General features: G+C 40.7%; 1 protein-coding gene across 2 annotated transcripts in view; it reads left to right on the forward strand.

Moving 5' to 3' along the window:
• Positions 1-9414, forward strand: part of EXT2 (exostosin glycosyltransferase 2) — a 72650-nt gene extending 63236 nt beyond the window's left edge. For both annotated transcript variants that reach the window (XM_042814504.1, XM_042814503.1), the window contains exons 13-14: positions 2383-2465; positions 8089-9414. In XM_042814504.1, coding sequence (XP_042670438.1) covers positions 2383-2465; positions 8089-8227 — 222 coding nt within the window. In that variant the 3' untranslated portion in view covers positions 8228-9414. The remainder of the gene's footprint in view (positions 1-2382; positions 2466-8088) is intronic.
• Positions 9415-12527: the final 3113 nt, after the last annotated feature.

Raw genomic sequence — 12527 nt, forward strand, 5'->3', positions numbered from 1 at the left:
TAAAAGATTTTTTCTCTATATCTAACTTAAATCTTTGAGATTGATTATTAAAAAAAGCATCAGCCTTCACAGTAGAACAAAGAGGCTGAGGCTCTGAGCTCAGGCACTCATGGAAATGAGCAGAGAAGCAGAACTCTTTTCTGTTTTTTCAACTGGTTCCTCATAAATCCTTCTCTCCATGTTAGAAGGATATGGATCTGATGGTGGACTGTTTGATGGATGAGGAACTGATTGTGAGATCGTTCCCAGAGAGTGGTGGTCTATGGCTCAATATCTGGATGAAGATCAGTGACAAGTGGTGTCCCTCAGGGATCAGTACTGAAACCAGTACTCTTCAACATCTTCATCAATGACATTGACAGTGGGATCAAGTGCACCTTGGATGATGCCAAACTGCGTGGTGCAACACATTTAAGGGACAGAATGCCATTCAGTGAGACCTAGACATGCTGGAGCTGTGGGTCTGAGTGAACTTCCTGAGGTTCAATAAATCCAAGTGCAGAGTCTTGCACCTGGGTCATGGCAATCCCCACTATCAGTACAGGCTGGGAGATGTAAGGATAGAGCATAGTTCTGCTGAAAAGGACTTGGGGGTATTGGAAGATGGTGAGCGGGACGTGAGCTAGCAATGTGCCCTTGCAGCCCAGAAAGTCAGTGATATCCTGGGCTACATCAAAAGAAGTGTGATGAGCGGGGTGAGGGAGGTGATACCGCATTTCTGCTCTGTGCTGGTGAGACCTCACCTGGAGTACTGTGTCCAGATGGGGAGCTCTCAGTAAGTACTGAGGATCTGTTAGAGCACATCCAGAAAAAATGGTCCAAGGGATAGAACACCTCCCCTGAATGGACAAGCTGAGAGAGCTGTCTGGAGCCTGGAGAAGAGAAGGCTCTGGGGAGACCTGATAGTGGCCTTTCAGTATCTAGAGGGGGGCTGTAAGAACAAAGGGGACAAAATCTTTAGCAGGGCTGTTGTGGTAGGACAAGGAGAAATGGTTCCAAACTAAATGAGGGGAGATTTACATTGGACTTAATAAAGAAGTTTTTCTACAATAAGGGTGGTGAGGCACTGGAACAGCTTGCCCAGAGAGGTGATGGAAGCTCCATCATTGGAGATGTTCAAGGTCAGGCTGGGCAGGGCTCTGAGCACCCTAATCTGCCTGTCGGTGTCCCTGTTCATTCCAGCGAAGTTGCACTAGATGACCTTTAAATATCCCTTCCAACTCAAAAGTTACTGTGATTCTTAGTTTATTTAGGAAATTTGAGTATATTACTCAATCTTCTTCTCTCCTTTGCCTGTGGTATGGTTCCTGATTCTACTTCCATAGCAGGAAAGGCTGGTTTTAGTAAAAAATTTATGCTAACTGGAAACATAGAATTCTTTTTTACCATTTGCTTCTGGTGGTTATTTTGAACAACCAGATGAGGTATGAAGAAGGTAATTTAAATGATAGCTATATATATACATACACACCAGCCAGCATGCGTGCAATTTAACTATTTGAGGTCACTGAAGGAAAAAAACAGCCAACTGTCCGCAGCTCTCTGTCTTGGTCTAGCGACAGCTGATTTATAGGAATGTTAATTGCAAGAATGTTAATTGCAAGATCAGCTTTAAATGAACTTTTTATCCCTGAATTAATTTCCTGACATGTTTCGACACGTTTTCAAGTCTGGACATTCACTCTGTACGTTCATTTCAAAGTGTGTCAACCTGGAATGAGATTTAGAGGCCACCAGGCGTTACTTCAATTAGCAGGGTCTGCTTTCCCTTCTGTCCATCATCATTTACTGGGACTGGTGGCTGCATTTCCTAGAAAAGTCTTTAGAAGATAAAGCGTGCGTTTTTGCTGAAAAAAAGTTTTTGAGCTGTATGAGGGCACAGCAGAGTAATTTGGCACCTCTGTGCGATTTGGAGAGCCTTGCAGAGTTTGCCAGTCAGCTATTAACTGGAGTGAGCAAAAGAGCGTCTGTTGGATTAACGTTACGGTGAAGTATGGGAAGCTATATTTCATCGCTGTTATGGCTGCAAGAACAAATGGTGTTTATACAGGGACCTTGGCAGTGAGAAAACAGTCATTAAACAGGAATTAAGGAGCTTGTCATCGCCACTTCTTTTCAGTTACAGAAGGAAAAACCCCTCCAAGCCGTTTTTATTGGGCCCCTGTGAATTTTGCAGTCAGCCAGGCCAGATGGAGCTGAATGGGGGAATGGAGTGGTTCTTTTTTTTTTTTTTTTTTAATTCTCCCCCCTTCCCCCCCTCCCTTTATGAGACAGCTCAGTTTACACTGCAGGCATGTTCAGAAGTATTGCACTGCTCTCTGTGCAAGGAGATTAATGTCCCTTCTGTTGATATTTGATGGTATCTGGCATGCCTTTATGCAGGTGACCCCACGGAAGAAGTTCAAATGTCCAGAATGCACAGCAATCGATGGGTTATCACTGGACCAGACACACATGGTGGAAAGGTGAGTGACCACTCTTTCTTCCTCTGATTGCTAGAATCTTATCCAAAGTTGCATTAAATTAGGATCAAAAACACTCGCTGATTGTATTTCTGTAAAATACTATTTTTAAAGAATGTCTCCTGGATTTGATCAACGTAAGTCATTCCCACAGTGGATAATGGGGCACTGAAAAGTGGAGTAATGCAAGAAAGAACCTTAGAAAGGGTACTATTTTTAGCAGATTTGCTGTAAAGTGTATTGGTCGTATATGAAATACAGGTTGTTTGCAGTGTTTTCAGTAATGTCACGTTTCTATTTTATCAGGGAATGTAATTGTATCATGGAGCAGTAATGAGTATGAGGGTTTTTTTTTTTAATCCAGCCAGTTTGCTTGCTTACTGAAGAATGGTTGACTAACAAGGATATAAATTGCTAATAATGTTATTTGCATTGTTGTTTGTACATTATCTTTCTGAATTGCATTGTTTCCATTAATGAAAGGCATTTCTCTGCACAATTGCATGTGGTGTTTTCTAACAATGGCAGTAATATTATATTTTGTGAGAATTTTATTTTGAAATGAAGTATGTGTTTGCAAAGGGCAGCGAATGCTTAGTGAAATACTGTAAGCTGGATAACTGTAAGAGTTCCATTTCTCTCTTTATAGTAAAATGGCTTCCTAACCATGGCCAAGCACTAAGCTTCCCTCTACGCTGGCTACTAAATACTTGAAATAAGGAAAACATTGCTCCCTTTCACAAAGCTCTTTCAGTTGCTGTTTGAAAAGAGCTGAGAATAGATGTACATTAATTATTATTAGGTAAAATTAACCAGCAACTGACAAAGGCTTTTCCCCTCAAGCTTCTTAGCCTGTAGCATCTCCTCCACAAGCTTTGTGGAAAAATTTCGTGCAGCCATACAATTGCTGGGGGAATTGTGAGCAGGTAGGCTGAGCTAGTTACGTGTGCTGATATCCAGGGACCATCCTGCTCTTTGTGAAACAAGTAGTTTATTCTACGTGTCATGGATATAGAATTGATACATATCAAAATGTGTCCAGTGAACGAATGTAAAACTGGTTAGTAGGCTGGAGGCCTATTTGTATAAGAGTATATGCATGCATCTGTTTAATGTATAAACACGCATTGCACAGCGCACACAAGTACAAACATAGTTTGGCTGGTTAATAACCAAGCGTGGTGCCAGGCACTGAAGACTGTAACTACCACAGTTAGTGCCTAGATATTTGGACTGGATGTATAATAAGGCTAGCTTAAAAAAAAATAAAAATAAAAATCTGGAAGTCAGTTGTAAAAGCTACCCGTGGAGATAGTGAACATTATTCTGCAGTGAACTCCTTTAGAAAGGATCAGGAGGCTCTTAAATGTTAGCTGAAAGAAGAACAGGAGGATGTCATTTATCTAGCTGCTCTGAGCTGGCTTGCAGAATAGACTCCCAGAACCCAGGTAAGCTTTCCTATGATCGTGCTATTAGCATTACAACAGTGTGTAGGAATTTCAGTCATGAAGTAGGTTCTCATTAAGGTTAGCACTATAAAAACAGAAGATGAAAAAGCGATCTTTCCTCAGAGTGCATTATGATGCAGGGTAAAGGTCATTTTTCCATGTCTCCGGCAATTCTTGTGTTCTCAAAGTTAAGTATCTTTGACAGTTTATCCAGACCATGTTTAAACTGTTGCATTGCTTCTCCACCTTAGTTTCTGACAGTGACAGTAACTGAGATGTAACTGAAATGTTACACTGACTGCACAACCACATGTTTCATTTGTCCTTTCAAAGGTGCAAATACTGCCATGGCGTCTGGGTGCAGGAGAAAAGCTGGTGGTATACGGTTTATGTATTCATGCTTCATTGTGAAAATCATAAATTCCAAGAGTACACGCTACACCTAGCAGCTTTTCATCCCATATTGCTATTTTTACCTGCCTTCAACTTGTGCAAGTTATTTGAAAATTTGAAATTTTTTTTTTCTTTTTTTCTTTCATTTTTCTTTCGTCTTCTACACTAACTATTCATTTAAAGTGCATAAAAATGGTAGTGACTTCTAAAGCAAATTTTCCTAATAGCTAATTTCCTGAGTAATGCTCATATAAATACGTTATTTCTGCTAGTTAAGAGGGTAAATGGAGAAGGTATATACGTCAGGGAGTACTTGTCATATTATGAAACAATAACTTGGTACATTACAATGTTGGATACCCAGAACAATGCCTGGGGCATCATGCAAAGAGCAGTTATCAGCTTCACTTGAAGCTTCTCCAAATGCCTGGCTCTTGTTTATTATCATTCGCAGATTGTGAGTAGCCTGAGCTAGTTTCTTGCCCAGATATCCAGGGATCATCCTGCTGTTTGCGAAACAAATGGGTTTTTGTTTCTGAAATAGCAAGAGATGCACAGCAACTGCCTGGTGATTGTTTTGTAAGTGAAGAAAGGGCTGAGATTTTAGTTGTGGAGATCTGTCCAGGAAGGTCGGTTCTGTTGAGTGCTTTGTTGCTCCCAGCAGAGACAAAGGAAAGATGACAACAGATGAACTTTCTCTTTTTTTAATTTTTTTCTTTCCACTAATACAGATGGCTGTTAATAGTGAATAACTGGAAAGGCAACACAGCTATTCTTCCTGCTATGTAATTTCTCTGCAATAAATAAAAGACTTCAGACCACAGGGTTATTGAGCTCCATCATTAAAATACTTTAGCTCAAGAAAGCTGTGAACAACAAGTCACCTGCTTGCCCTAGGTTGGCCTCTACAACAGATCGAAGAAGCTTTAGATCTTTAGATCTTTTAATCCCTGTACGTACAGGTGCTGTTTAAATAGCAACAAGTTTTCTGCATTTAGCATTTTTGCACCTGGTTTTCAAAAAAAATTAAGAACTTTATAAAATGCAGCTTGGATGGTGACTGTATGTACAGTAAATCTAGCAAAGAGTTGAGCTGCTTCTGCAGCAAAGATGACTGTGGTGTTCTATTTATTGAAGTCAAAATAGTACAACTTTCCTTCAAGGGGCAAACTGAGCAGATAGTAGATCCAAAGAGTGTGGCTGTGGAGTTACCCTCACCAAAAATGTTTGAATTGCAAAGTTGAAGAAGCTGGGAGACCTTAACAGGTACGAAGTTGATCCAGTCTGACAGGGACAACAGGGCTCCCAGTTTCTTGGTTCACACTAACTGAATTCCTTGTTGAGTGCAACTGCACCTTGTCAGCAGAGCAAGGGAAAAATGAATAATTGTGGGAAGAAAAGATGCCTCTGTTAGTGTGAATTTGCAGAGCTAACAACACAGCCAAGAAAAACACCTACACTCCATATAAGACAACATGTTATGTTTTTTTGGCTTCCTGTTTCTGAATGTTTAGTGTGCTAGATGTCCTTTCTGTTTTATATTATCTGAAAGTGGCAAATACTTGAGCATTCAAGTGGTTTAGTTCAGTGAAGGAGATGAATTTTTCTTGAAAGAGGCAACTTTCCTTCAAACACATGTTGTGGTTTGTGTGCGACGTTTCTTCCACCCAAAAAACTGCCTCTGCTATTTGAGTTTGATGTTTCTTGAGGACTAGCTTTTCTGATTAGAAGGTAGTTATTTTGCCATTTTTTCATTTTAACATTTCTTTAACAACCAAGTGTTGATTTCTCATTGGTGAAAGATGTTATACTGATATGCCTGGTCTTACCATGAAATGATTTTGGCTGTAGAGGGTGTCCATCTTAGTATTTCTCCAAGACCTCAAATTCAATTTAATTTTGTGACCTCTGGGAGAAGAGAACAGTTGGATCTCCACTGTCTAATTGGTTTTATGTTCTGCTCAGAGGATGCTGCTTAGTTCCGCCTGTGACAATGTTGGCTGTGACATGGACACCTGCCAACCTGGCAGCAGGCTGAGATAACTAATTCATTTCACACAGGCCACCAAGCAGCTGTTACATTACAATGTCTTTCAGTCATTCTTGGCAGAGGCAGGTTTGAACCAGTGGAGTAGAAGTAAAAGGCCTTGTATTCCAGAAACCAGTGAGGCATAGCAGCTGTGCAGGCTTCTCATATGCACATCTACCTCCTAGCCTGTGAAGTCTGGGCTTTCCTGTTATGGAACAACTCTGACTGCAGTTTGCCACTGCATGGTTTCCTCTTCCTCTCTGAGCTCCTTTTTGGTTATTTCTTAGCACAAGGATTTGAACCCAGAGGTAGAGTAGGAAGAAGTGTGAGGACACGAGAAGATAGCAGAAAGGGAAATATCTGTATTTGTTTGTATTAAGTGTTTTATTCATGTGTCGCCCATTACGTCGTTTTCTGACTCTCCTCAGGCCAGGGAGGAGATTAAAAATAGCTGTGTGGAGATGTAGCTCTGCAACAACTTGAACTCTGTGTTTTTCAGTCATTTGCTCTAGCTAAGGAGAGAGCCATGGAATGGCTGAGAGGCAGAGGAATTAATTTTGAAAAACATTTTTGCTGTCCCAATCTACTTCAAAAGAGTGTTTGGATCAGTGTTGAGCAGTCTCCATCTCAAAACTGTCACACTCAGTTGGTGTGATTGACTGGGTCTGCTCAAGAAAGTGATCTCAGAGCCATCGTGACCCCCTAACCCTCCGAAGGGGTCGGGAAGGGAAAGCAGCGATTCCAGAGAGAGAGGCCTGCTCCAGGATGCCTGCAGCACAGCAGCCTCTCCAGCTGAATCAGAGCACTCCTCTCTCTTCGTTTCCGAACGGCAGCAGAAATGTTGTTGTAGTATTACATCTTGGGGACTGTCATCGTGGTTCTCAGTGTCTGAATTTTTTAAGAGCTTCATTATGAAGTAGGCAGGTAATGTTAGCTGAGTGCCGACTGAGGTGAAATTAGCCACATTTTCCTTGCCTTGCTGCCACAGGTAGCACATCTTTCAGTGAAAGAGCTAAAGGAGCACTGTAAGGTTAAACATCTGTTTGCTTGGCTTTTGGAACACATGGCTGCTCCCTTTCACAGCATTACTGACACCTAAAATTGTTAAAACTGGAAGTATTGTCAGTGGTCTGATCTCCTTTGTGCTAATGTGGTGCCTCACTGCTCAATGTCATTATTTAGACAAGGAAAATAAGCTAGTTGATTTTGTTTTAGTTTTTATTCAGCTTTACCTTTGAGTTGCAGTATAATCAATGCCACATATAGAATACAGCATGCTTATTTTTCTGGGAAGCTTCTGAAGAAGTCTGAAAAAAATGAGATTTTTTGTAGAAATTCATTTTCAGGGAGACTTGTTTTTTTTGCAAAACTCTCGTTAGGAGCCAAACCAACCCAATAGTGGCCCTTTAAGAGACATGTTGGCAGTTAATCTGTTCTGGTTTACAGCATGTACATTGCTTGAAGAATGACTGGAATTCTAGGGGGAGGGAAAGGGGAAGCTTTGACCTCCATGTGCACATGTGCTGCTGCCGGCATCCCCTTGCTCTTCTCTGTGATTAAATGGATAAATCAAAAAACACCAACTTCTCTTCGGTTCTCTCTGTGATGAGAGAACTGATGGCCAACATGGCTAAAATACTTCGAAACAGATGAGGGAAGGTTACCGAGTTATTTTTCTACAAGTTATGTTGGTGTGGGAGCTGGTAACCAGCCTGGTTGTGGGGGTTCTTAATCACACTGCTTTCCCTTTCACCAGATCTGAATGCATCAATAAGTTTGCCTCTGTCTTTGGGACCATGCCTCTGAAAGTGGTGGAGCACCGTGCTGATCCTGTTCTGTATAAAGATGACTTTCCTGAGAAACTGAAGAGCTTTCCCAATATCGGCAGCTTGTGAAGGCAGCTGTGAGACAAACCTGAGCACTGAAAACACCAGCAGAAGAGGTACTAAGAAGAATATAAGGCTCTGAAAGAAAGAAAAAAAAAAAGCTAGAGAGTGGGTTATATCTGAGGGAGATGGCAATTAATGTATTCTGGTGCACTGTCCTCCTTTTATATTGCACTAAGATGTAGTGAAAAGCTGGACAACTCCTTCTCTGTTGCTCGTAGAGGATTGAATCTATTGACAAGTCCTATCAGAACTGTCAAACAAACAACAAAGGAGGCTGTGCACCTGGGAGAATAAAACTGAGTTTCTCTCTGTGGTGTGACTGTCTTCTTCAATTCAATGTGCTATGGCCCTCTGGTTTGTAAGCATCCATCCATCTGAAGCAACTGTCTCTGCATGTATGGTGCTTTTTTGGGAGAGCCTATTTTCTGGGTGGTTGGTGGACTTCTGCTTAATTTTGGTCTTACGTACCTACGTAACAAACATTTTTTTTCTGGTTAGTGGGACAAATGTTTATTTTTTTTACAATATCAACAACAAAAATCAGTATTTTGCTACGTGGTTTAAAAACCTTTTTCTTTTTTATACAAATTGAGGCACGCAGCAGGATGGTCATTAATGCAGAGAGCTGCAGGATACAACTCCACTTGCTGTAGCCTTCCTTTCTGCATAAATCTCAGGTTTTCTTCTGCATCAATGCAAGAGACTGGGAGTCTATGTCAAAACTAGTTGTATTGTACAGAAAGAAACGTGTCTTTCTCTATGTTTGTTTTTCGTTATTCAGCAGAGCAGCCAGGTAACAATTTTACATCACAGTCATGTGTTGCAACAGCAGCTATAAAGTAAAGGTTTAATGCTTGGATTCTCTTCAGCAAACAGTCTGTTTTAATACTGATTTGTAAACCACTTCAATTTTCAGAAATTCTCACTTACAGCTTTAATGTGCAGGGTTATGTGCATGTGCAAGGTACTATTAATGCACACTGTAATCTGCTGGAAAAGAATTGCTGGATCTTAGTTTGTAATTTAACTAAGGAACCCATTGCTGCAGGCTGCCATTGAAACATAGAGCTCCACTGAAACATGGAGATCCCTTACCTTTCTTGCGAGCCTTGGCAATATTTCTCAACACTGAAATTAACTTGAATTAGAAAACTAAATTCAGTAAAATTAGAAATAAAATTGCCTGGACTATTGCCTCTTGTCCTTTGATATTAAAGATACTCTCAAGTTGGGCTGAGAAAAGAATCTCTTTTCCAGCTCCACAGATAAAATGTCTGTTAACAGATAAGGGTGATTTAACTGGTTTTTTGAAATGTCCACTGCTGCCAGTTACAGGGTTAGCCTACTCTTTGGGCCATTTTTCCATTCCACTGTGAACAACCTTATTTCTCAGATTTTGCCAAACCTCAAACAATAGGACAAGTGTTAGGCATCACAGTTCACCCCCTCTCCTAAGCTGGGTAGGCAGCAATGACAGAAACCAAATGAAAGTCAGGCAAGAAACAGGAAACATCTGCTCCTATTTGTCTCACCCCCACTAAGACTTATCTTATTGCCCAACGCAGTGGATATGCTGTGAATGAAAATCATATTGGAACAATAGCTCTGAGGGGATGCTTCACTTCATAACTCTGCTGGGACGTGCCTGTAAACTGCATCGTCCAAATCTCTGGGAACGTTTAATTACTAGTAAATGTTTTTCACTGTAGTCTTTGTTTCATTCCTGACTTGCTGTGAGAGGGATGTTAGGGAGTTAGGAGGATAGCTTTAGCAGTGACAACATCTGCTGCTGCACAGTGGGTATCACAAGATATAGGAATGTCTGTTGTTCTCTATTTCTTCTTTGCAGTCTTGTGTGTTCTGAAGTTTCTTTCTGCATCTTTCTGTCTGTTTATGTCGTGGTGCTTGAGCATCAAGAGATAACAGCATATTTCCTCTGAGAAATTTTCTTCAAAAGGGTGGCTGTGACAGTGTAGTGGTCACTTGAATTTTAGTCTTTCTTTTGGGGCTTGGATCTCAGCTTAGCAGTGTAACTGCACATTGTACAGAGTTGTGAAGCTGTGATTTTTTGTTTTTTGTTAAGGAATGCCAATATTACACATTTTGCTCAAAGTGTAAAAGGACATGGAGGATTTCAGCTGGTTGGTCAAATATTTTTGGGTGGGGACAACCTAACCAACCCTTCTAAACTGGTCTATGGTCTCAGGTCAGTTAAAAGGCAGCAGGTATTTGTGTCTGCATCCCAGAGTGTCAGAGTGGATTCTCTGTCCTCGAAACGCCCAGTAACTCTATCTCACTGAAATGGTAGTTTTTCTCTGCTGATGCCATGGAGAAAATTGGGCAATTGACTGAAGACAAAAAAAAGGTGTAAAATTACCTACTTCCTCATTTCATTTATAATTGTTTTATTGTTCGTGATGCTAAACCTATAAAGGTAAGATGTACCTACATAACTGGAATGGTTTTATTGCTAGTCATTAAATTAAGATCACTGTTAACTTTTCATTGTATATATTTTATCAAAAGAGTTTAATATTGATATATTAAAACGTAAATCCAAGGAGCATTTGTTGTATTTCACTTTCAGAGCTGCACTGGTATATATAAGGAAGTATGAATGCATTTACAATGGAGAATTGCATTGCTGAGCTAATTTGCTACACAAGTCTATGTTGAACTTGAATTTCCACCATGTATGTCATCAAGACCTGTTGGTATTTTGTCTTGCCCATAAGCAGAATGGATGGTTCTTTGAAGCAGAAGTTTGCTCTGCATGAATATATCCCCGTCACCTTCTTTGAACAAATCATTGTTACTCTTATTTTCTGCCAAGATTTGACAGTAGCATTTATCTTAAAGAAATAGGGAACAGACCCTTTCTCTTTTTGTGAAGAGAGACAGCAAATTTCGAAGAGTTGTGATTTCAAGAATAGTGCTTTGACTGAATCATCATAATGGTGGAATTCACTGGTGTAGTAGCAGCACTTTGTTCCATCACATTCTGTACTGAGCATAGTGCAAAATGGCCTATGAATGAAACACCCTCCTACCCGTGCGTAGAGGTGGGTATGATGGACAACCCCGTGTGCCCTCCTAGTCATGGTAAGTCTTAAGAGTATATGTGTAGCATCACCAGCTCTCCCTGTGCTGTATTGACTCTTTCCTTCCTCACAGCCCCACTGACTCGTTGCAGGACGTGCCAATTCAAGCCCTAACATGCACTGTTCTCTTTTGCCATCTCCTGCTCTTGGATGTCCTGCTGCCTATCTTGTTTCTGGTGGTGCAGTTCAAACACTAGTCGCTTTACTGCAGCAACTAGTTCTTCCCTGTATTGGAAGCTCCATAATAAGTGTCTTGTAACTTGCATACTTACAACAGGTAGAACATGTTTTGATCAGGAAGAACCTCAGAATGGTTAATTAGTACTGCATAAGTCTCCTGTTCAGCCCTTTCACATGGAAGCTACTGTTGTAAAAAGACTACAGCACAAGAAAGAAAAACAAACTGACAGTGCCAATGAGAGGAAGGATTTTAAATGCCTTAGCCAGAGATAAGACTGAGTATGAATTTCTTCACAATTCTTAATGATTCACATGTTAAAATTTTGCTGGAGCTACTGCAAAGCACGCTAATTTGTTTGTAAACAAGTTTAGCTCCATCTGTGCTGTACAGGTAGTTCTTGCTGTCATAAAGTCTCTTCCATGTACTCAGAGCAAGGAAAAAGAAAGTTCTGCAAAGCCATTATAGAAGAAATGTGTGCTGGAAACTGAGAAAGTCCAATTGCTAACTGCCTTTGAAAAGTTGAGAAGAGCAGAGTAAATACTAGACAGTATTCCACCTATATTGACTTCTTTTTTTAACTATTGGGCTCAGAAAATGTGTTTCTAACTTTGTGTCTTTCTGTAGCACCTGAAAGTTATCCTGTGAGCACGCGGTCACTTCAACCCTCTTGCAAACCTTGGTATACATGGAGACGTGCATTTGCTTAGCAGAAATAGAAACCTTCTGGTTTACTGATGAGTTGAAAGTGTTTTGGTTGTATCTCATGCTGTTGTGAGCATACAAATACACAGTGTAAGTAAAGCTGTTTCTGCGATGCACATCACTGCTGTATGAGCAGAACGACAAATGGAGCATCGCGCTCCTCCTGCTCGAATAAGACCAGTATCTTAGTATTGTAGATAAGCAAATGGAGAGAAGCTGTTGTGTACCCATGGCCTTAGGAGGTTGTGTGGGTAAAAACAGAGTTGAACACCAGTATCCTAAGCCTCTGTTTTAGCAAATTTGCATACAGTGTCTGGGATGT

Source organism: Centrocercus urophasianus, unplaced genomic scaffold (assembly GCF_019232065.1).
Source record: "Centrocercus urophasianus isolate 14NV4802_14NV808 unplaced genomic scaffold, USGS_Curo_1.0 seq_14, whole genome shotgun sequence".
Lineage (NCBI taxonomy): Eukaryota > Metazoa > Chordata > Aves > Galliformes > Phasianidae > Centrocercus > Centrocercus urophasianus.